The sequence below is a fragment of the Emys orbicularis genome, chromosome 11 (assembly GCF_028017835.1).
Source record: "Emys orbicularis isolate rEmyOrb1 chromosome 11, rEmyOrb1.hap1, whole genome shotgun sequence".
Classification (NCBI taxonomy): Eukaryota; Metazoa; Chordata; order Testudines; family Emydidae; genus Emys; species Emys orbicularis.
In genome coordinates this window covers 13,233,936-13,258,711 of record NC_088693.1, presented here as the reverse complement: position 1 = coordinate 13,258,711, position 24,776 = coordinate 13,233,936, and the positions used below count along the sequence as shown (strand labels likewise).

The 24,776-nt window shown below is 44.2% G+C and overlaps 1 protein-coding gene across 1 annotated transcript in view; it reads left to right on the top strand.

Moving 5' to 3' along the window:
* The window catches only part of LOC135885584 (protein mono-ADP-ribosyltransferase PARP14-like), a 35,969-nt gene extending 16,355 nt beyond the window's left edge, over positions 1-19,614 (top strand). Inside the window, exons 8-17 of the mRNA XM_065413396.1 lie at positions 180-401; positions 1,815-1,878; positions 2,686-2,835; positions 4,385-4,447; positions 6,273-6,440; positions 8,594-8,803; positions 8,896-9,504; positions 13,409-13,554; positions 15,520-15,694; positions 18,161-19,614. Coding sequence (XP_065269468.1) covers positions 180-401; positions 1,815-1,878; positions 2,686-2,835; positions 4,385-4,447; positions 6,273-6,440; positions 8,594-8,803; positions 8,896-9,504; positions 13,409-13,554; positions 15,520-15,694; positions 18,161-18,450 — 2,097 coding nt within the window. The 3' untranslated portion in view covers positions 18,451-19,614. The remainder of the gene's footprint in view (positions 1-179; positions 402-1,814; positions 1,879-2,685; positions 2,836-4,384; positions 4,448-6,272; positions 6,441-8,593; positions 8,804-8,895; positions 9,505-13,408; positions 13,555-15,519; positions 15,695-18,160) is intronic.
* Positions 19,615-24,776: the final 5,162 nt, after the last annotated feature.

Below are 24,776 nucleotides of genomic sequence, written 5' to 3'. Positions count from 1 at the left end.
AAGTTACATAGTAGTGAGCAGGGAGTATCAGCTGCATTTATTTCAGTTTGAATGACCTCAAGGTGTGTGATGCATGTTTAATAATGAGGGGTGGGTTTTTTAGGACCAACAGACACTGTTTGGGATTAAAGAATAAAGACCATGTTGACAGAAACAAATGTTGCTGTTTTTTTATACAGAACCTAGAAGACATAGTCAAAGAATGTCTGAAGAAAACCGAAGAGCTGTCTCTATGTTCAATCACGTTCCCAGCAATCGGGACTGGCGGGTTTGGGTTTCCTAAACCCGTTGTTGCTAAATTAATGTTTGATGAAGTGTTCAAATTCAGTAGTAACCACAACTTGAAGTCTCTTCAGGAAGTTCATTTTCTGTTGCATCCAAGAGATACAGATAATATTCAGGTAATTTCTTTCATGTTAATGTGTTTCCTATTACACACTCTTTTAGTTATTTATTATCAATATGATTTAGTTATAATGTTTTTATTATATTCATTATAAATTATTTTAGTGACAGGTTAAGACTGATGTCTCAGTGGGCCTGATCCTGTGACCCTTACATGGGACATCCATGTTCATGAGAGAGGTGCTGTTGATCTCAATATTTTGGATTCTGAAATCGTTACTCGGGCAAACTCCGGTTTAGTTGAATGGGAGTTTGCCCTAGTGAAGACTTAGTGAAAAGTGAGTGAGGACCTTAGGATTTGGCCCACTAAGTGAGGATTGCAGGATTGGGCTCTGAAAGATCAGCTGCTTCCTCATAGAAATCTGAAAACATGCTGGGTGAAATCATGGTGCCACTGAAGTCAAAGGAGTTTTACCCATTGACTTCATTGGGACCAGCATTTCACCCTCTTGAGAAACCTTTATTCTGTATACCACTTGTTTTCTGTTTTTGTTGGTTGTTTTCCTTTGCTCATTATTAATAGAGATATTTGCATGATAATAGATTATTAGTTTAATCAGATCCTTCTGCTTATTCCTCAGGTAGTCATTATCTTCTGCAGGTGACAGTATAATTGTTTCCATAGCAATCAATTGTGATGTCACAAACAGATGACTTTTGACTTAAAGTGGGGTATAACCTCCATAAGCAGCTGACCCCTAAACCAAAAAATAAAAAAATCCTGTTTTCTTTCATATGTAGCCAGTAATAAAACTCTGGGGAAGAGGAATTCAGAAAACCTGTATGTGTGTATCTTTACTCTGTATACGCATGAATATAATGTGCATATATTCAACATTGTTTCCGAACTGAGGTTCCTGATTTTCAAACCTGATTCCCCACTCAGACTTCTTAAGCACCAGTGCTTCTGCATGCAAGTGACAGGTGCTGCACTAGATGGCATTAGACGGTGCCAAAAAGCAGCTAACCAATTCAGAACAAAGTAACTGCTTAGCAGTGTAAAGTTTTTCAGTAGGCTCAGTATTTTAAGGTTCAGTCTGCATTAGGCTCCCAAAATGTTTCTCACCTTTGCTATTACTGGCTCAGCTCCACTACTGGTAGAAATGTTGTATTAATGTAGACGAGATTCCCAGGGTTGTAGGCATTTTAAATGCTGTATTTTCTAACCCTGCTCAGAGCAGTTCTAGATGACACAGTAGTAAAAATACCTGCAACTACCAGCACCTTGTTTTCCACAAAATTTCCCATTACTACCACCACTGACACTTAGACTCTGCTGTAAGGTGAACATTATGTGCATGCAGATATATAGCTGTTAATTTTACTTATGAGACTAGCCAGGTTTGAATCTGTCTCTGTTGGGCAAATCTCTGAAACCTTGTCTGCAGTACCTTTGATTCTATTTCTAGGCATTTACAGATGAACTAGAATCTAGGACCAATGGGAATCTCCAGGCTGCATCATCGAGTCCAAGTAAGGTTGTTTATTTGGATTGGGTTTTATAAATACGCAGTTGGCAGGAGAATGTCACCAGGACGAAACATAGTCTAATGAACTGACATTCCTAAACCCGGGAGGTGAAAAACTCAGGGGAGAAAATATTTTGTTATGGTGACATTCTTGCTCTTCAGGGATGTTGCCAACCTTACTACATGGAGGAGAATCCACTAGTACTATACCGATAGATTGCAGTGGTTGCTGGGATCATAAAGATGCAATCACCGTGCCAAGCGAACCACAGATAACATGCTACACGAGCAGCCAACCAAAGGCTCTCAACAGCATCATTTCCCTTTGTGCCCTTTTAGGCCATCTGTGAAGATTACCCCCTTACCTCTGTAACTTGAATGGTCCACACAAAGGTATCAGCAGATGTAGTTCCTTTCCATTTATTAATTTGCAGGAGGGAAATGCTGACAGCACAGTATGTGAGTGAACAGCACGCAACACCAGAAATTCATTCAGGAGAATGTAGAACCTATTCCCTCTTCCATTGAAGTTCATAGCAAAATTGCATCAACATCAATGGGAGTAGCATTTAATGGATCCACGGTATTTAAACTGAATGAGTTCTCTGTTTCCCGGGTCCTATGGACTGAATAATAGAAAGCAGCAGTAAAAAATCTGGGTTAGGGAATATTGGAGTCAAAGAGGATACTTTATGTCTGGGGATCCCAATCTGTGAACTCTGTACTGAACTTACAAAGCATACATAAGCTCAAGGGAATAGCACTTTTACTAGGACAGACCACTCTTAATGTATTTTTATTTTCCTTGCAGTTTCCTTTGGGCATGTTTCAACCCCGGTATTGGGAGTTCATGAAATGCAGCTTGGTTCGATTACATTCCAGGTAGCAACTGGAGATATCACCAAGGAAAATACAGATGTGATTGTAAACATATCAAATTCATCATTTAATGCCAAATCAGGTACTTTATTGAATATCCATGAATTTAATGATAAATTCACTGCCACGTATTGGAAATGGAGGGAGCATTTTCAATATGCAAAACTTTTATAAAGTTTTTTTTCACACTGGAAAAGTGGGGTGGCAAATGTCTGCGCTTTGTGTTAATTTGTTACGTTAAAGGCCATCGGTCTTGTCCTTTCATTTCTGGGCTGTGGTTCTCCAATGTTAGTGCTATTCCCAATGGTAATTTTCCATTGTGAAATGTATCACTTAGACCAGTAGTACCCAGCTTTGCAGCATTTGAGAGCCTCTTCGTGTAATAGAATTGAAGAGAGCTAATAAATAATGGCTGAGTGCTGTCCTGACATTGCGTTGGGATGTTTCAAGATAGAAGCGCAATGCTAACACATAGCAATACAGCCTCATGACACAAAATAATATCAGGGTATCCCAACACAGTTATTTTGTGATTTCTTTTGACACAGTGGCCCACATTGTCAGTTGCTGCTTGTGAGCGCACAGTCTAAAGCAGAGTGGAGTGGCAAAGGTGACATCAAGCCATCTTTGTGCTTCTCTGAGCCTGGGTGATTGATATGCTGGGCTGGTACCCGGGCATAAGTCAGAGCCATCTGAAGAGACAACCCTCTTGTTCTCCCTCTCTCTATCCTATGCTGTAATGTTGATTTCCCCCACAAAAATTCTAAATATATTGGTAGGTGCTTATTCTGCTTCCTGGGGGCCTGGCCAATTAGCTAATATATGCAATGGGCCAGGTCATAGAAAGGACTGCCCATAAGTAAATTAACATTCACCACGCCCTGCCAACACTTAGTCCGCCCTCCTCCTCAGGAGCCCAAGAAATAAGATGGGCCTTGCCCCTTGCCTAGAAGGTTCACAAACTTAGGCTCTGGCATTCCATGGAGGTGAGTCAGTTCCAAAGTTGAGGACCCCACACAGAAAACACCCTGCCAGCAGCCCTCACTCATTTGTGTCAAGGGGGCTTCAACTTGAACATCTCTGCTGACCCCAGCAGTAGCAGCCTGACACAGAGAAAGAGGCAATCTGTCAGGTAACGTAGCCTGGTGACTGATGTACTGTCAACCAAGAGAGCTATGAAATAAAGTTAATTCATAAATGGAGTATATTCTTTGCAGGCAATATGAGATGTTATGCAGATTACTGAACACAATGGGAATTGGTGGGGCTCAGCATCTTGTAGGATGTGGCCCCATGCGAGTTTTGGCTATTCAAGGAATGCAGAATTTGGCTGTTAGTGCATGAAACTATAGTATGTGATAGCTCAGTGGTTTGAGCATTGGCCTGCTAAATCTAGGGGTTGTGAGTTCAATCCTTGAGGGGGCCATTTAGGGATCTGGGGCAAAAAAAAAAAAGTTGGGTATTGGTCCTGCTTAGAGCAGGGGGTTGGACAAGATGATCTCCTGAGTCCCTTCCAACCCTGATATTCTAAGGTTTATGAGAGTTTTCATACAGGTGTGATGTGATGTGATTTTTGGGTAACAACAGTTAAACTGACTTAGTGAACTGACATGCTTTCTCATTTATTTAAGGTGTCTTCAAAGCAGTGATGGAAGCTGCCGGACCCCAGGTTAAACTAGAATGTGCTATGCTTGGTATGATGCAACATATATTCCATTTGATTCCATTATTAGTATACCTGCTATTTCCACAATTTAAATGGCTGCTTATGCTTATTCATGATGTTACAATCCCCCAGTTGGATCATATAATTATAATAGGAAAGCACATTACATTAAATGAAATTGTGCTGGCTTTATTGATTTTTTGAAAACCCTGCTCTCATGGAACCCACATTATTTTTGCAAAAGGAAGATAATTTGGAAGAGAAAGGCTATTTAATCCTAAGGAGTACATGGGAAGTAGTGCAACCGTAGGCTCCTATTCATGAAGGTACTTAAGCACATGCTTAACTTTCAGAACTTGAAGAGGCCCATTGGCTTCAGTCACTTTAAGCTCATGTAACTTAAACTCACATGCTTGACGTACCTTCTTGAATTGAGGCAATAGCAATTTTGGGACTGATCCCGCTCCTGGATGAGACAATGGGAGCTTTGCCACGGACTTCAGTGCATGCAGGATCAGTCTCTTAGATACTATCAGTGTCTCTGCTTTTGTATTCAGAAGTGCACAATTGTTAATTGAAATGATGTAACCCAGTAGGTACTGTGTCTGTGAGCTCTTCTACAGTCTTTGGATTCTGCCAAACCAGTGCCGAAATTAAACCATTGCCAACTGTGGTTGGCATCCATTAGTGCAAGAAAAACCCGTAGTGCACATCCTGAATCACAAAATGAAATAGCGCCCCCATGGTTCTGGCAGTTCAGCTCCAGTATTGCACCTTTTGCTTCATATTTTTTCACTTTTGGCAAATCTGTGGATTCTCTCCCTTTATTAGCCTGATCCTGCAAGGTTCTGAGTGCCTTGCCCTCAACTCCCAAGCCAATGGGAGTTGAATGTGTTCTGCACTTAGTAGGATAAGCACATAATCTCACAATCAATTTCTTGCCTTTCTGCATAGTAGTGCTATTTGTACCATTGTACTCATGAGTCCATCAGTTTTTTGCACTTTTAAAGGATTTTATTACATGTGCCTTAGCCTCCTTGCAATAGCCCTAAAATCACTTGGGCTCTTTTTTAGTCTGTCAGCTTATCTGTAAAATGATAAATAGAGATTTCTGGAGGTAAATGACATAAATAAAGATAAGGGGTTTCTCATGCAGAGGTATTGTGCGCATTCCATTGATACACATTTTAAGAAATGTTGATAATGCAAATACAATTACTAAATTTCATATACACCTCTACCCCTATATAACGCGGCCCGATATAACACTAATTTGGATATAACGCGGTAAAGCAGTGCTCCGGAGGGGGTGGGGGGGCGGGGCTGCGCAATCCGGTGGATCAAAGCAAGTTCAATATAACGTGGTTTCACCTATAACGCGGTAAGATTTTTTGGCTCCCGAGGACAGCGTTATATCGAGGTAGAGGTGTACATTGAAAGGTAGCTTGTGTTAAATTGTAAACTATTATTTGATGAGCACCCAGATTTCAGTCATAAGCAAAACAGGAAATTCTGAGCACATACGAAGTTCACCCCCGATTTAAGATATCAGCTTAAAGAAATTTTAAAAGCAGAATGTTAGCAGCGAAAACATTAACCAGATAAAGCTGGTGGAATGTCAAGACCCTAAATGGATAAAACATTCAAGATAGATTTGCTTTCCACTTTCCTGTTTGCAAATACCAGGCAAATTTATATCCAGAAGCTATATTCTCATCTGGTGTAGATCAGCATGGCTCCGTTAAAGACATTGGAACTGCTCCATTGTACACTTCACTTGAGGGTCTGGTGCTTTGTTATTATAAAGTGTTGATCTCATTTTGTGTGTCATATTTTTTTCTTCTGTGTTCCAGCCTTGCAGCCTCACAGTGGCTTTATAACCACACAAGGTGGAAAACTGATGTGCAATAAAATTATTCACCTCGTTCATCAGAAAGATGTTAAAGCTCTGGTCTCTAAAGTGCTCCAGGAGTGTGAACTGAGGAAGTACACATCTGTCGCCTTCCCAGCAATTGGAACAGGTTTGTTTTTTCTTAGTAGATTTTGAAAGGAAAAGCAAAATCAAGATCACTGTAGTAAGTTTACACACACAGTCATACCAACAGTGTGGTTTAAAACTGTCATGTTAAAATTGCAGATTTTCATAGCATGTATCCATATTGTATTAGCCTCTGAAGGCCTGGCACTACTCTTACTGATTTCAGCAGAAGCATATTCTGGTCCGAAAGTAGCCTAACTACTTGGTTCAGCTGGCTTGCTATAGACAAACTGTGTATCACAACATTGGCAGGTAACTGTATGGCCGAGGGGCTGTATTCAGTGGAGAGATGTTGAAAAAGCATGCGGTAATGTACAGTCACCTGGCTAAGGGAGCTGCCAATTAATGATACCAGAGCTGAGTGAATAGTTGACTTTTTCAGGGGCAGAACTTTAAATTCTGGAAAAAATTTCAGTTTTGTTCTAACCAAAACTGATTTTTTTTTCTTGCCAAAATAAAAATTAAAAATAAATAAAAAAATTGTTCTGTGTCGAATAAAACATTTAGTTTGGTCCCAAATGATTTTTTTGGTTATTTCATTTTGTGTTGTTTTTCACCCATTTTTTCCCGTTAGCTATATCTTGAAACAACACGCCATTTTGAAAGGAAAAGTCAAAATGTTTTGTTTCTAAATGGCTGAAACAATCTGTTGCAACTTCTTTGGGGGGAAAAAATCAGCAAAAACTGTTCACCAAATTCAACCCAAATTTGCAAGTAGTTTCAAAGCCCCAAAAAATGAAAATTTTTGCCCAGCTCTAAATTATACATTGACACTAATTGACATTATCCAGGAAAAACATGTTGCATTACAATATTTCTGCTTTGCAGAATATTTCTCCAAGACAGTAGATAAGTTTTAGTCAGCCTGTTAGGAATATATTTAAATGGTAACTTTAAATGTCAATGAACACTCTGGGTGTAATTTAAAAAAACCCTGTAACATTTACTTAAATGAGTAATTCTTTTGTCTTCAACAGAACTGTTAGCATGAGCAGGATTATCTGTGTAAGAGTGGCAGGATTGGGCCACATGTTAGTAAAAAAGCGAGACATTCAGAACTGTTAGGTTAGCCTCTAAGACCTCTTCCACACGGTTCCCAAGAACTCAGTTCTTGTCACTCAGGTTCCTTCATTTGGCATACAGCAAAGCTATACTGACTCAAGTGTAGGTACAGGATATACCACACATCCAAAGTAATGCAGAAACCCCCTTCCGTTATGTACATGTATATATTACATTGCATTTACTTTACATTGCATCACACGTTTTGGGATTGGCTTGGATGCTTTGTAGGAACCAATCCCTGTACAGTGTTCACAGTCCATGCGCGACTTACAATTTTCCTCATCTTAAATTTCGGGCTTATGCTATATATTATTCTCTCGTCCAGTTAAAAGCTGTTAGTATTGTTATAGAAATGTGTTATATCCATTTGTCAGTGAAATTATACTTTATGAAAGTGGCAGACTAATAGCTCTTGTTTCAGTTATGGCATCAAAAGATCCACACTTTAGCAGGGATGTTGGTAATATGGATCTTTTTGGGGAGAAAGACAGAGAATGACATCTTCAGAGTCTGCAGCCTGTCAGCTAATGATTGCAACCAGAAAAACATTGGAGCCAGGTTTCTCTTTAAGAGCTCACAAAGTAACTTTCTTTTCACAATATATTATTTCCTCAAACTGTGTTTCATATCTGGTTATGCTGACTTCATTATAAGAATGAGACTGTGTTGCCTTTAAAAGGATGTTTCAATAAATCATCATAGTCATATTTGTCTGTTGTAATTATGAAGAATGAAGTCCTGTGTTTAGCCACAGAACAAGTACAGCACAGATATAGCAGCAGTACAATATACCTCAATTTTGACTTGGGGGGATTACCTTTAATTATTATTATTGTATTACTTTATTGTGTTAAGTGCCAACAGTGTGTTTGGCCCTATACAAACAAAGACAGTTTCTACCCTGACAGCTTGCAGTTTAGAAAATAGACATTCTTTGATTTTTTTGCTCGGACTGTTCACAAGATCTTCAGATAGTACAAGTGGGGAGCAGAGGGGTTCTTTGATATAGAGACCATCTCAGTTCACATACTGTTCATCAGCAAATATGTATTTTTTATTTATTTGTTACAGGTCAGGCAGGGCAGAATCCAGCTAAGGTAGCTGAGGACATGATGGATGCTATAGTTGAGTTTGCAAGTACAAAAGCAGTCCAGCATGTGAAAAAAATTAAAATAGTCATCTTCCAGCCACAGATGCAAAATGTATTTTATGCAAGTATGCAGAAAAGAGAAGGAGATACAATTTCACCAACATCAGAATCATGGTTTTCTAAGTTAACATGTGAGTAGTGAGTGTTTTTTAAATGGGTACATAAAATTAAATATTTTCTAAAATAAAAGTTAAGTAATTACAGACCTTATACTTCATTACAGCACTTATAATGGGCAAAAAACGTCCTGCTGGAAAGAAACGTGGATTCGTGCTGGAGAAGAAAATTGAGTTAGCCACGTTTCAGATTTGTGGTGAAAGCCAAAAAAATGTGGAAGCCACTGAATCTTGGATAAAAAATCTGATTTTAAAAGAACAGTATGACAACGTTATTCCAGATGAATTAATTGGCAGTTTTGATGAAACAGAAGCTAAGAAACTAAGTGAACTCCAGAAAAGCCTACATATTACCATTCATGTGGAAACCAAGGAAACTCCTCCTTTTGTTAGAGTTTCTGGTATAACTAGAGATGTCTATGAAGCTTCCATGAAAATTCAAAACATGATCAAAAGAATTAAAGATAACCAAGAAGAACAATCAAAGGCAAAACTTGTTAGCAATTTAGTACAGTGGAAGTATTCCATAAACAATATGTCTTTCATAGACTTTGACCCTCTGACAAATATGCACTTAGAGGATGCTAAAGTAGCTAAAAAAGCTTACATTAATATCAAACTCCTCAGGAAGGACTACAAGATAGACATGAAAAATCTACGTGCTACAGATGAACAAGGAACAGTTGTAATCGTTCAGCGTGAGCCAAAGGATGAAGGTAAATTAAAGCTTTGTTGAGCTGCTCTTCATAGCTTTATTATTAATTATTATTATTTTGTTTATTATTGCATGAAGGGTCTGACGAAGTACACACAGTTTCATTCATATATTTAAAAATTCTAAATAATGCTAGTCTATTTTCTTAGAAACTATTAATGATTCTGAACATATTTTTAAACATATTGAGCTTGATTCTCCTCTCACTTACACTAGTGTAAAACTAGTGTAACAACATTGACTTCAGTAAAGTTACCCCTGATTTATACCAGTGTAAAAGGATAAAAAGAATTCAGAATTGAAGAGGACATAGGACATCTCCCAATAGGGACTGATCAAAATTCTTAGGATGTACCAAAAAGGCTTTCTCAATCATCCAACAGCAATGCTTCTAGAATCTAGATAGGTTTACTTCTGGGCATAAGTCTTTATCTCTTGCCATAAATTTTCAGTTGCTAGGCATTACCTACCACTGGCAGTGCTTCCACTTAGCAATTTTAGTTTGAAATGTAACAGCAGCTGTGTCAGAAAGCCAGCACATAATTTTAAATTGAGTTTCTTAGAATCATAGAATCATAGCACTGGAAGGGACCTCAAGAGGTCATCTTGTTCGTTCCCCTGCACTCATGGCAGGACTAAGTATTATCTAGACCAGGGATCGGTAACCTTTGGCATGCGGCTCGCCAGGGTAAGCACCCTGGCCAGCCAGGCCGGTTTTTTACCTCCTGCGTCCGCAGGTTCAGCCGATCGCGGCTCCCACTGGCCACGGTTCGCTGCTCCAGGCCAATGGGGGCGGCAGGAAGCAGCGGCCAGCACATCCCTCGGTCTGCACCGCTTCCTGCCGCCCCCATTGGCCTGGAGCGGCAAACCGCGGCCAGTGGGAGCTGTGATTGGCCGAACCTGCAGACGTGGCAGGTAAACAAACCGGCCTGGCCCGCCAGGGTGCTTACTTTGGCGGGCCGAGTGTCAAGGGTTGCCGATCCCTGATCTAGACCATCCCTGACAGGCGTTGGACTAACCTGCTCTTTAAAATCTCCAATGATGGAGATTCCACAACGTCCCTAGGCAATTTATTCCAGTGCTTAACCACTCTGACAGGAAGTTTTTCCTAATGTCCTACCTAAACCGCCCTTGCTGCAATTTAAGCCCATTGCTTCTTGTCCTATCCTCAGAGGTTAAGAAGAACAATTTTTCTCCCTCCTCTTTGTAACAACCTTTTACATACTTGAAAACTGTTATCATGTCCCCTCTCAGTCTTCTCTTCTCCAAACTAAACAAATCCAATTGTTTCAATCTTTCCTCACAGGTAGGGTTTATTAAAAAATAATAAATTTCACCGTTTCAGATACTTCAATCTGAAATTTTACGGTGTTGTGACCATGGGGGTCCCACCCAAAAGTGAGTCATGGGGCGGGAAGTCACGAGGCTATTGTAGGGGGGTCGCTGTATTGCCACCCTTACTTCTGCGCTGTTGCTGGTGGCGGTGATGCCTTTAAAGCTGGGCAGCTGGAGAGCAGCAGCCACTGGCCAGGTGCCCAGCTCTGAAGGCAGTACTACTGCTAGCAGGGCACCGTGGTCGGCGGGGGTTTCCCGTGGTCACTCTCCCATACGCACACAGCCAGCCCAAGGCCCGTTTAACTCCTGAATGCCAGGGTGCTGGGCCTGTAGCCGGGGAGAGGCAGGGCTGGGGTAGCCCTGGCCAAGGGCTCCTTCAATATGCCAGACTCCAGCTGCTGGTCCTGGCTGGGCTGCTCAGGGACAGGACCTCCTCTTCCCCTTCAGGGGCCTCTCCTAGGGCTGGGTCAGACACACCTCCAGGAATCTCCCCTGACTGTGATGGGTTGGATCACAGGAACCCCCTTGGGAACTGCCAACTGATGTGCCAAGATTACTTCTGCCCCTGCTTTCCCTCTGCCAGCCTGGGAATCCAGCACCCTGTCTTGCTGAGCCAGACTCACCCGTCTGCTCCAACACAGACCCAGGGTCCGAACCAAGTGCCCAAAAGCTGCAGACTTAACTAAAAACAGCTCACAGAAGTGTACTTGTCTTTAACACTCAGATGCCCAACTCCCAATGGGGTCTAAACCCAAATAAATCCGTTTTACCCTGTATAAAGCTTATACACTGATAGAGAGATATGCACAGCTGTTTGCCCCCCCAAGTATTAATACGTACTCTGGCTGAATTAATAAGTAAAAAGTGATTTTATTAAATACAGAAAGTAGGATTTAAGTGGTTCCAAGTAGTAACAGACAGAACAAAGTGAATTACCAAGTGAAATAAAATAAAACACGCAAATCTATGCCTAATATAACTGAATACAATTGAATACAGATAACTCTCACCAGTTCCAGTAAGCTCCCTTTTACAGACTAATCTCATTCTAGTCCGGGTCCAGCAATCACTCACACCCCCTGTAGTTACTGTCTTTTGTTCCAGTTTCTTTCAGGTATCTTTGGGGGTGAAGAGGCTCTCTCTTTAGCCAGCTGAAGACCAAATGGAGAGGTCTCCCACGGGCTTAAATAGACTTTCTCTTGTGGGTGGAGACCCCCTCCTCTCTCCTATGCAAAGTCCAGCTCCAAGGTGGAGTTCTGGAGTCACCTGGGCAAGTCACATGTCCATGCATGACTCACAGTTTTTTACCAGGTAGCAGCCATGGGTCACATGCTACCTTGAACATCCTCAAGTAGGCTTCTCATGTGGATTGGAGCGTTCCAAGATTCATTGTCCTTTAAGTATTTCTTGATTAGGTACTTAATTTCAACATTCCTTTCTCCAGGAACTGACCAAATGCTCTACTAAGGTTATTTAGAAATCAAGCCAGTACACAGCCAATATTCATAACTTCGAATACAAAAATGATACATGCATACAAATAGGATTAATACATTCAGTAGATCATAACCTTTACAGAGATATGTTACATGGCATATGTAGCATAAAACACATTCTAGTTATATATATATACACACACACACACACATTCATAAGCATATTTCCATAAAGCCTTATGGGAGGTACCGTCACACTCCCATGGCTGCAGGAAGCTCTGCAGCTGCTGGCTGGGAGCCCAGCTCTGAAGCCAGCACCACTGCCAGCAGTAGTGCAAAAATAAGGGTATCATGGTATGGCATTGCCACCTTGACTTCAACACTGCTGCTGGCTGTGGCGCTGCCTTCAGAGCTGGGTGGCCAGCCAGCATCCACTGCTCTCCACCTGCCCAGAATATATTAAATTGTAAATGCGTCCCTGTTCTTTTCCATATTTCATTATGGATTATGTTTTCCAAAACCTTTTACAGTAATGCCAGTAGAAGAGTATTCAGACCCCCGACACAGCAAAAGTAGATGTTTATGTGCTTTGCTGGACCAGGACCTCAATAAACAGAAGAGTTTACTGACAGAAGAGTGAATTAGCTGTAGCCATATTCTTTCTCAGCTTAATCACTTTGCTAATAAATCATTTGTTTTACCAATATAACAAAAACTTCATAAGCCAGAAGCAAATACCATTCCATATAAAAAGGATAAATGTTCCAGTCTTGCCACTCTTTACTCACATGAATTGTCCTTAGTCATGCGAGTTGTCCCGTTGACCACAGTTTGTACCCCGAGGCCCAAAATGTTGAGTGATCCAGAAGTAATGAGTAAAATTTCCCAACATTTCTAAACTTTACTTCAGTTAATTGTTTTTGTTTGGTAAGTGAGAGCTCAGATTGGTAGCAAAATAGAAAATCTAATCTGTGCTACAGAAGCCATGAAGTATTCATGGCAAAGAATAGGCTTGCCAAAGAATTTGTGGAAGAAAAGAATGGATAATAGGTGCTCTTTTCAGTTTTTAATAAGGCACAAGCCCGTATAAGCAGAGTCAGTTCTAGCTGTATTAACAAAATGTTTACTTTGCAGGTAAACAGTTAGTAGCATTCCCTAAAGAGTGGTGTGATATGAAACAAGAACGTGTCAAAGTGGTTATGATAAATACAACACAGCAAGAATATCAAGATGTTCAGAAGAAGTTTCTAAAAACCTGCTCCACATTCAAAATAGAGAAGGTGAAGTAACATGATGAAAGTGAAGTTTTTCGTTTAAAAAACAAACAGAAACTTTCATCTTTTATTTTGTATTAAGTATTTATTTGTAGTCACCCCTTCCAATTCTGTATTTCCCCAACACTATACACTGAGGTCGTTGACAAAATCCAAAACTTTATTGCAAATCTAAGGAAATTTTCCATTCGAATAGCATATGACAGTGGCTGTCACCTCTTAGATCAGTGATCCCCAAACTGTGGGGCCCCTAGGGGGGCGTGGAGGAACATTTGGGAAGGTGTGGTGGGGCCTGGGCCAGCCCCAAGGGGGGCAGGGAGGGAGCGTCACCCGGCCCTGCTCTGCCCCCAGCTCTGCTCTGCCCCCAGCTCCAGCCCCGGCTCTGACCCCAGCCTTGGCTTCCGGCTCCCAGCCCCGCTCCCAGCCACAGCTGTGGATCCGGACCCTGCCTGGCTCCACTCTTGGCCCTGGGTCCCGACCCGGGCCCCAGCCTCAGCCATGGCTCTGCTCCTCACAGTGGCCCCAACCCCTAATCCCAACTGCGGCTCTGCTCCTAGTCGCGACCCTGGCTTCCGACTGTGGCTCCGCTCCTGGCCATGGCCCCAGCTGCAGCTCCACCGCTGGCTCCACTCCTGGCCGTGGCCTTGGCTCCCAACCATGGCTCCTGCTCCAGCCCCGGCCATGGCCCCCGACACCGGCCCCAGCTCCTGACCCCAGCCCTGGCTCCCGACCACGGTTTCAGCCCCGGCCCCACTCCTAGCCCCCAACAGTGGCTCCATGGGGGGCGCAGACAGATTCCTTTATGGGTATGGGGGGGGGCACGACAGTCCTAGGGTGATTTGGCATTCAAGCAGTCCGTGTTCAGTATCCCCAAATTAGAAGATGAGATATTGAAGCTAATTTATATATGAAATATAGGCTCACACACACACACCGTCGGAAATCAAATGAAAATCTGTCTGCTGTGAATGTTATAGTAAACCGTCTCTAAGAAACAATCAGATTAATCTCCACCAAATAAATGATTGACTCTTGAAGTCCTTACTTATGCAGACCTCTCACTGGGCCAAATCCTGCTTCTTCATCTACAGTGCATTTTCATTGCTGAAAGGAATCCGGATTAAGGAACCCTGTGCAGGAGATGTGCACATACCTCTGCATTGTGGGACTCTGACCTGTAGAAAACGGAGCTCCCAACAGCCTATTGTACATGGTGGGAGGCAGGCAAGGGGAACATTGGGTCCAGGAGAATGGCACCTACTCTACACAGATCCTTCTGCAGGTGGAGAGCTGCTTGGCCACACACACTTCTGCAGCCATGAGGCTACAGTAGCAGTCCTAGAGCAATTCCCTTGTTAATCCACAGCTTGGGGGACAGATTCCTTCCCTGTGAGTCCCACAGGGAGATCCCCTTCAAGCTATGTGCTGGTTCCAGGAAACGGGCCACTGACTTCAGTAAGTTTTGCCTGAATGTAGATTGTAACCCCCAAGTTAGGATCTAGAAAAGAAGCTTGTTCTTGTAAAAGCATAATGGTATCTCTACAATTCTCCCCTTTAATGGGAGAATTATCAGCAAAGAGTTCAGATGTTCAGAGTGCATCTTACTCAAAAGCCCCTTTTGCTGCTGGCGATAGGACAATAGCAGAATACAACAGCATACCTCTAAAAACTTCATCACTTTGCTGGGAACATGCCAGTGTTTGCCCCACATACTTGGCACGTTAGGCAAAGCTCAAGTGATTGAAAGGAAATGGTCAAACTAAAGACTTTTTGTAGGTTATCATATTCTGGTTATTTATTGGTTCACATTCCGTAATGTTTGGATTTCCAGTGTCCCAACTCTAAATAGACACCACAGGGGCAGAGTGATCTGAAAACCAATTAATTTATATTTGTTATTTTTTGAATGCTTTGCTGTCATCCTAGATATTGGGCATTATCAATAATGTGTTTTATTTTCTGACTTTGCAGATTGAAAGGGTACAAAATCCTTACCTGTGGCAGACCTACCAAATCAAAAAACAGTCGCTGGACAAAAAGAATGGCAACACAATTAATGAGACTCTCCTATTCCACGGAACACCTAGTTCCTCACTGAGCACAATTAATTACAATGGGTTTAATCGTGGTTTTGCTGGAATTAATGGTAAATTATTATTCAAAGCAAGTTAATTTCCTAAACAGGGAATGGATGAGTAAGACATGATGTGAGATAATGGTGTCATATGCACAGCGCACAGTGAGGAATGAGGTCAGAGAAAGAGACAAAGAATTAGTAAATATAGGGAATAATTCTGTATGGAGGGAAGGAGGTATTAGATGTCCTATTAGACCCTTCTGTGTGTGCCTTGAGCATATGAGAATTGTTCATATGTCACCATCCGTCCAGGCTCTGAAGTGCGCTATTGTATTCAGTAGTTATTGAAATGTCTAGCTAATGAGTTCCGATATACCTGTGCTGATATCTTAATTATACAGCTGTTTATTCTTATCAGACAGACAGCTCATTCCTTAAGCCAAAGGGTTTTCTTATGTTTTAGAGGGTTTATATGGCCAGATAACATGCTTTCATTATTGGTTAATTTGCAGGCTTTTATTTTCAGTTTATTTGTACTGTTTATTGGAGGGGTGGGCAAACTTTTTGACTGGAGGGCCACATCTGGGTATGGAAATTGTATGGCGGGCCATGAATGCTCACAAAATTGGGGGTTGGGGTGCGGGGGGGGGGGGGTGAGGGCTCTGGGGTGGGGCCAGAAATGAGGAGTTCAGGGTGTGGGAGGTGGCTCCGGACTGGGGCAGGGTGTTGGGGTGCAGGGCGGGAGTGATGGCTCCAGCTGGGGGTGTAGGCTCTAGGGTGGGGCTGGGGATGTGGGGTTGGGGGTGCAGGAGGGTGCTCTCGGCTGGGACCGAGGGGCTCAGAGGGCAGGAGGGGGATCAGGGCTAGGGCAGGGGGTTGGGGTGCAGGAGGGGGTCAGGAGTGCAGGCTCCAAGTGGCTCTTGCCTCAAGCAGCTCCCGGAAGCAGCAGCATGTCGTCGTCCCCCGGCTCCTACATGGAGGTGCGGCCAGGCAGCTCTGCGTGCTGCCCCGTTCGCAGGCACCGCCCCTGCAGCTCCCACTGGCCGTGGTTCCCGGCCAATGGGCGGTGCGGGGGCGGTGCTTGGGGGGCAGCATGCAGAGCCCCGAGGCTGCCCCATGTGTAGTAGCTGGAGGGGGGACACGCCGCTGCTTCCGGGAGCCGTGTGGAGCCACAGCACACACGGAACAGGGTAAGCCACGGACCTCATTCTCTGGCGGGAGCTCAAAGGCCAGATTAAAACATCTGAAGGGCCGGATGTGGCCCCCGGGCTGTAGTTTGCCCACACCTGGTTTATTGTCTAAAAATTGTAAATTGTGAATAAGATCTGAGGAGTTTATCAATGTCAAGTGGTTAATCCCTTGGCCCGTGCACAGTATCAGCTGCAGGCTAGCACAGAGAGATCATCGTACTTCGCAAATCTAAAATCATTTAAAACTTTGGTGGCCTTTTTGAAAGTTGATATATATTATGAAATGTATTACCTAGCTCACAAAAACTGTTAATCAGAACAATCACTGCCTGGCTTCCTTGTTGACATTCTCAGATGAGATATCACAAAGTGAATGAAAATAGAGATACAACTAATTATCTTTTATGCCTAGAAAATGGTGCCGCCTTATCAGATATGAAACAAATTGCCTGAACAGTGTGGGAAAAGCTTCTGCTGCTGCTTGTGCTGTTATCTATTGACACCACTCAATCCGGCACTTTTCACAAGAGTTACATTTAATATATACATTCTTCCTCTTTAACTAGTGTCATGGACAACTCCGTTAAATATAAATCAGAGATGATCTGCACTGGTCATACAGTTGTTTTGGTTTGTAGCACCCAAAGACATTGTATTTGGCGCAGAGACTATCTGAGGCCCTGGTTCTGCAAAGACTTGTGCCTGTACTTAGCTTTAAGCATTGAACTAAGTTGGATTACTCAGAATACATACGTTGTAGGATCAGGGATAGTATTATACATGACACAATGAACAGATGTGATGAACAGCAAAAAGCAGACGGGGCAAGGAAGGATGAAGTCTTTAGCAATAGGATTCAATTCCCTGCATATGTTTTTGACTATTTGCATTAGAAGCTTTCTCCCACTTTCAGAGAAGAGAAACAGGTCCCAGATGAAGAACTATGATTCCTCTGTCTCTGTGAAGTATAATTATAATATTATGATTACAATTATATAATCTTATAATTAAAAAATTCTAAATGTTTGCCATGTGTTAGATAGAAAACTACACAATGACAAATAGAGGGAGAACGTTTAACCTCCTTCACCATAAGAAAAGGCAAAGTAAGTCTGCATGATTAGCTCAGTGATAAGTGTCATCTCAGTAAACTTATGATTGATATTTTGGTACAAGGCCCTATTCCAAGTGAGGCTGGAATGATGCTGTCAAACTCTTAATTTTAATTTCAAATGATCCTTTTTCACTGATAGTAGAAGAGAAGGTTGCGCATTGTAGGGGTTTCATAAGAATGAAAGTCTTGTTTTCTTTAAACATTTTCAGAATTTTGTCTTTCTGATCACAGGTGCAGCAATTGGAAATGGAACCTATTTTGCTGTTGATGCCAGTTATTCTGCTCACGATGGATACTCTAGACCTGATGGGAATGGCAGAAAATACATGTACCTTGCTCGAGTTCTCACTGGAATATATTGCACTGGAAAAGCAGGATTAATCACTCCACCAGCAAAAAACATCGCAGATCCTACTGACCTATATGATAGTGTGACTGATAACATGGGTCATCCATCAATGTTTGTCATATTTAATGACATTCAAGCTTATCCAGAATACCTTATTACTTTTAGAAGATAAGATTTATTTTTTAATAACAGTGGAAGAGATTTTTTTGGTGCCTTTATTTTGTGAATAATATCGCAAGGATAATTTTGTAACCAGAAATTTGAAGAATGAGAAAAGTACTGGCTTTCTTATAGTTCTTTATATTTTGGTTTATTGACTCAAATGACCATTTATATATCCAATTGCCTAAATGTAAATATATAATATTAAGAAAAGAGACAGAGTTAAGTAGATTTTAGCATGCACCTTAACAGTGCTCATAATTTTGGTGTCGCTGAGGGCTGTGAGAATAGCACATTCAGGCTAGGTAGATAGGGCTCATAGCAGGAAGGGCTGTTGGATGCAATTTTTTGTTGCCCACACCCTAAAGTAAACTGAGTGTAGCAGGCTGGTGCGTCAGTAAGGACGCTGTTCCCAGAACACATCTAAGGCACTGAATAGCTGAAAGAGAGTTTCTTTCAAACCCTCAGACGTGTATGCCACAAGGGGAGGAGCCCTTGGTCTCAATTTTTTCCAAGTATACATATTAATCACTCTCAGCTAACTACTGGTTCTGGTTAGCTTAGGGTTCAAGGAAAACCCCAAAACATAGCCACAAAGCACATAATTTACATTCAGTAAATCACCTTTGCCCCAACCTCTTCACCTCCTACACACTAGGGCTTACGTCTATATGGGTGTTCTGCACATGTTATCCAGATGCCTTTCTTCCCAGGTGCCTTGCTGACTGCTGGTGCTTTTGCACTTCATTCAGCATCCTGCAGAATCAAAACACTCAAGTACAAAATCAGTCCTTTTGGAATATTCAAGATAATCATCATATAGAGAGGGCTGGCATTCTTTCTGCACAGTCTAGTGGCATAAAAAGCCCTTTTTCTGTAGAATTATAACCTTGTATAGATGGTAACCTCTGGGCATGTGTTAAATTACTGAATTCTAGAAAACGATCGAAGAACCATCTATTGATAAACTACTTTGCTAAGCTTCATAAAGCCAGTTTTAGAATATTTGTACTTCTAAAAATTAGCTACATTCATGACGACAGTGATATTAACTTCTTATGCTGCCACTCGTACCACAGGGTCATATTTCTGGTGTCTTCAATAAAGCTGTTAATTATTCTGAGTAGTTAATGGTGTATTATAGGATCATTAGTTTCACAGCTACTAGAGACACAATCAATTAAAATGGAACTTTGTCTGAACATTTTTGTCTGCTATGATACAAGTTATACATAGGATCACTATTACTGAAAGAGTTTAGAGAAAAAATGGATTCTTTATTCAGTTTGTTCATTTTGTGTATTTGACAGCACTATGCATGTAGGCCCTAATTCAGTGATTCACTTAGTAGAAGCTTAAATGTTTTGCTGAGCAGGGATTGACTGATATGTTGGGCCATTGACTGTTTGACCTTTGAAGAGATTAGGACAGTTTAAACCACAGGCTCTCTTCTTTGCCACTTGGTGTTCCCTTCTGCTCTGTTGCAGAAACTCTCCATCAAAGTGAATAATGCTTCCCAGCGACCATGGTAAATGTTTCCATGGCACTACACTAGAGATTTGATGATGCCCTATTGTACTGGTCCTTTGAGAAACAGTTAAAATACCACATTGCACCTTAAGATTGCTAGAGAACCACTGCAGATACACCAGAGATTTACTCAGGTGATGAATTAATTGCAGCAGAGCCACAAGAACAACCCCACCCCACAATGGTAAGAAGGAGCAGCATGAGGGGACCATCTGGTTCAGAGTCTCCCTCTTTTCTAACACAGTCAAATAATCTTTTATTGTTTATAGAGCAATGTGTACCTGGCACTTTTCAAACAAGGAAAAGACCCGTATTGGCTGCCCTCCAGATTGCTGTGGGGGAATCCCAGCCTCTGGATCCCAGGTGTTTTACGCTTCCCTGTGTCTCAACAGGCTGCAGCACCGTTTCCTCCCTTGGCCTCTCTGGCACATTTCTTGTGCACAGACCCTTAGGCTGTTACCCCTTAATGGAAATGGAAGCGGGGCACTGGAACGGGGGGGGGGGGGAGGGAGGGGGCGTCAGGGGGCTGTGGCCCTCCCACTTTTTGCCATGGACCACACACCCCTACCCCTCCTCTTCCCCCTGAGACCCCACCCCCGGCCAGGCCGGCAGCTGGAGCCCAGGCAGCTGTGGGCAGCCACGCACGCTCCACCTGCCCAGGGTGGGGGGGCCCAAGAGCAGCCCCCGGGCCTCCCATCCAGGGCAGGTGAAGGGTTCATGGCTCCCCACAGCTGCCCAGGAGGCTCTTACATGGCTGAGCTGCTGCTCCAAGGCCCCTCCATTGGCTGGAGCCGGGCTGGGGTAAGAGCCATGTAAGCAGCTGTGGGGTGCCATGGACTCCCCACTTGCCCTGGGCAAGGGTCCGGGGAGCAGGGACACAGGCCAGAGGCTGCTCTTGGGGCCCCCCCACCCCAGGCAGGTGGAGGGACCCTAAGGTTGCCAACTTTCTCATTTTAGAAAACTAAATACCCTTGTCCCGGTCACTGCCCTGCCCCTTCCCCAAGGCCCTGCCCCCGCTCACTCCATCCTCCTCCCTCCATCGCTCACTCTCCCCACCCTCGCTCACTCGCTCATTTTCACCAGGCTGGGGCATGGGGTAGGGATGTGCGGGCTCCGGCTGGGGGTGCGGGCTCTGTGGTGGGGCTGGGGATGAGGGTTTGGAGTGTGGGAGGGGGCTGAGGGCTGGAGCAGGGAGTTTGGGTGCGAGAGAGGGAGTGAGGGCTCCGGTTGGAGGTGTGGGCTCTGGGGTGGGGCCAGGGATGAGGGCTTTGGGGTGCAGGAGGGGGCTCTGAGCTGTGGGGTTGGGCCAAGGGGTTCGGAGTGTGGGAGGAAGCTCTGGGCTGGGGCAGGAGGTTGGAGTGCAGGAGGGGGTGAGGGCTCCAGCAGGGGGTGTGGGCTCGAGGGTGGGGCTAGAAATAAGGGGTTCAGGGTACGGGAGGGGGCTCCGGGCTGGGGGCCTTGGGTGCAGAAGGGGGGTCGGGGTGCAGTAGGGGGCTCAGGGCTGGGGGAGGGGGTGCGTGCTCCAGGCGGCACTTATCTCAGGCGGCTCCCGGAAGTGGCGGGCATCTCCCTACTGCTCCTAGGGAGAACCGCAGCAAGGCGACCCCGCTCACTGTACCAGCCTGCAGGTGCCACCCCCACACCTCCCATTGGCTGTGGTTCCCAACCAATGGGAGTTGCGGAGCTGGCACTCAGGGCATGCGGAGCCGGCGCTCAGGGCAGGGGCAGCACGCGGAGCCTCCCTGGCTGCCCCTGCACCTAGGGGCCGCAGGGACATGGCAGTCACTTCTGGGAGCCACGCGGAGCCAGGGCAGGCAGGGAACCTGTCTTAGTCCTGCTGCACCCCTGACCGGACTTTTAACGCCCCGGTCAGCTGTGCTGACTGGAGCCACGAGGGTCTCTTTTCGACTGGAACACCCAGTCGAAAACTGGACACCTGGTAAACCTAAGGGTCCCAGGGTCCCCACCCCGCTTTGGCTTCTGGGGGAAGAGGTGGGGCAGGGATGGAGCCAATGAGGGGGCGGGGACTCTGGGACCCTTAGGTTCCCTGCCTGCCCTGGCTCCGCGTGGCTCCCAGAAGTGACTGCCATGTCCCTCACTCCCCCACTTTGGGGAAGGCTTCACTGCCCTGGGGCCATGATGACCAGAAACAATCAGTTCAATTCACTACGAATACTAATTTCTTTGTTTAATAAATCAGTCAGCTTTAAATGAAAACTATGTTTTGATAAACTTTTTTCTTATGTATCCAATCCAGCACACTTAAGGTATTTATTTAATTTACAAAAATAAAATGCTGTTTTTGCACATTTGAGTTGAATTTCCACCCAAATAGAACTTGACACAAATCTTAAGTAAAAAAATTAATCATCGTCTAGTAAATACGAATTGCATCATTCACCATTTTCTAACTGTTGTTAAGTGCTGAAGAATGTTGTTGCTGCTGCATCTTTGTTACTGTTCTTGGAGCTCCGATGTCAGCTGCGTTGCACTAGCAGACAGTGCAGAATGTTAATTCTGCAGACATTGATGTTACTCATAAGAAAGACCACAGGCTTGGTTCAGTGGCAAAGGTGCTCAGCCAGGTTTATTGTCGATGAAGCCCAGTCCTAGTGCCCCATAGGCGCTACGGGTCCACTAACACATGTACGCCCGTGACAATGGACTAGCTCAGCAGCGGGAGTCTCTGCTGTCTCCTAGACTGGACAAAAGTGCTCCTCCTATGACTTCCCCTTTTATACATTGATAGAAACAAGTTGCATATTACACTTCTGCGTGGTTAGTTACCACCCTTATCCTTGTACCTGCTAGTTTGAATGAAACATCCCCATCCATTATTCTGTCATCCCATCTTTATCTTACTTGGGGTCAGTGTGTTCCTGTACCTTCGCCTAGAAATGTGTTTATGCAGTTACTTGAGACCTCTAGATGTTCCTGTACCATCCTCTCAAGTCAGGAATGTGCTTACTTGGTGTTAGCTAATAACTAGTATGTTGTTATTTTGCCTAGGCCAGGCCTATTCTGGTTCACAACCTTTGGTTCACACTGTTAGTTACGCCTAGGCCTGCAGCAAGGCCTAAAGTAGTACTGGAATACATGTAAGTTAAGCTATAAAATGGCTTAAATAAATGTTTATAAATGTAATGAATCCTCTTGGTTAACAAATTTAGTGTAAAGGCTATATTTAGTTGCAAATCAACATGTGTTAATGCTTACCAAACAAAGAGAATCAACCTTACATTGATTATTTAAATCAAGGTGTCCTGCCTGCTGATTTAAATCATAATTTAAACAGTTGATTTAAATCTGTTCACCCTGCATGCTTACCTTTCCTCTGCCTGCTGCACTAGTAAAACTACTTCTTAGTTCACTTAGGTAAAAGCCTGTGCTTCTGAAGCATAGGTGGAGAGTTAACTGATGACCGTGCCGTGTGTGCAAAGCAAGTGTCAAAATAAGGAATGGTCATGGTTGTGCAGGAGATAACTATACCAAACAATGCACAAAAGGCCTGATTTCCACCACCTCACAGACCACAGAATTGCTGGTGGAGATGTCCAGCTCGCTTACCAGGGGCCTTGCCAACCACCCTATTAGCCAAAATAATCCCCAGCAGCCTTGCCCACTATTCTCATTCCCCAGCATCGCTCAAAAGAGGTCAGCCCAGCCCAGCCCATCTCTGCCTGGACTACACACCTCAGCCCAGCACTGCCTAACCCATCTCAGCCCTGGACTACCCAGCCCATTTCAGCCTGGACTACCCTAGTCCAGTCCGGCCTACCCTATCTCAGCCCAGCCCAGCACTGCCTACCCTAGTCCAGACGAGCCTATCTCAGCCTGGACTATCCACCTCAGCACAGCCCATCTCAGCCTTGACTAGGGTTGCCAACTCTTCTGGATTTTGCCAGGTGTCTCCCAGAATGGGTCTTGATCTCCCGGAGGCTACTGAATCCAATCCGAGATTTTAGGCCCCTAAAAGTCTGGTGGGTGGCGCAGTGGGGGGCTACCAACTCTGGTTCTGCGGCATCTGGCACATCCCTCTAGCTCAGGGGTTGGCAACCTTTCAGAAGTGGTGTGCCGAAACTTCATTTATTCACTCTAATTTAAGGTTTCGTGTTCCAGTAATACATTATAACATTTTTAGAAGGTCTCTTTCTATAAGTCTATAATATATAACTAAACTATTGTTGTATGTAAAGTAAATAAGGTTTTTAAAATGTTTAAGAAGCTTCATTTAAAATTAAATTAAATTTAGAGCCCCCCAGACTGGTGGCCAGTACCCGGGCAGTGTGCGTGCCACTGAAAATCAGCTTGCGTGCCGCCTTCGGCACGCGTGCCATAGGTTGCCTACCCCTGCTCTAGCTCCTAGGTGCAGGGGCGGCCAGGAGGTCTCTGCGTGCTGCTCCCTCCCCAAGCACCAACTCCGGAGTTCCCATTGGCTGGGAACCACGGCCAGTGGGAGCTGCGAGGGTGGTGCGTTTAGGCAGGGGCAGCTCACAGAGCCGCCTGGCTGTCCCTGAGCCTAGGAGCTGGACATGCTGGTTGCTTCCAGAAGCCGCCCAGCTGGAGCCCAAACCCCCTCCCAGAACCCGCACCCAAAACCCCTCCTGCACCCCAACCTCTTGCCCCAGCCCTGAGCACCCTCCCACACCCAAACTCCCTCCCAGAGCCTGCACCCCGAATCTGTTCCTGCATTCCAATCCCCTGCCCCAGATCTGAGCCCCCTCCTGCACCCAAACTCCTTTCCGAAGCCCATACCCCCTTCTGCACCCCAGCCTCTGCCCCAGCCCTGAGCCCTTCCCGCATCCA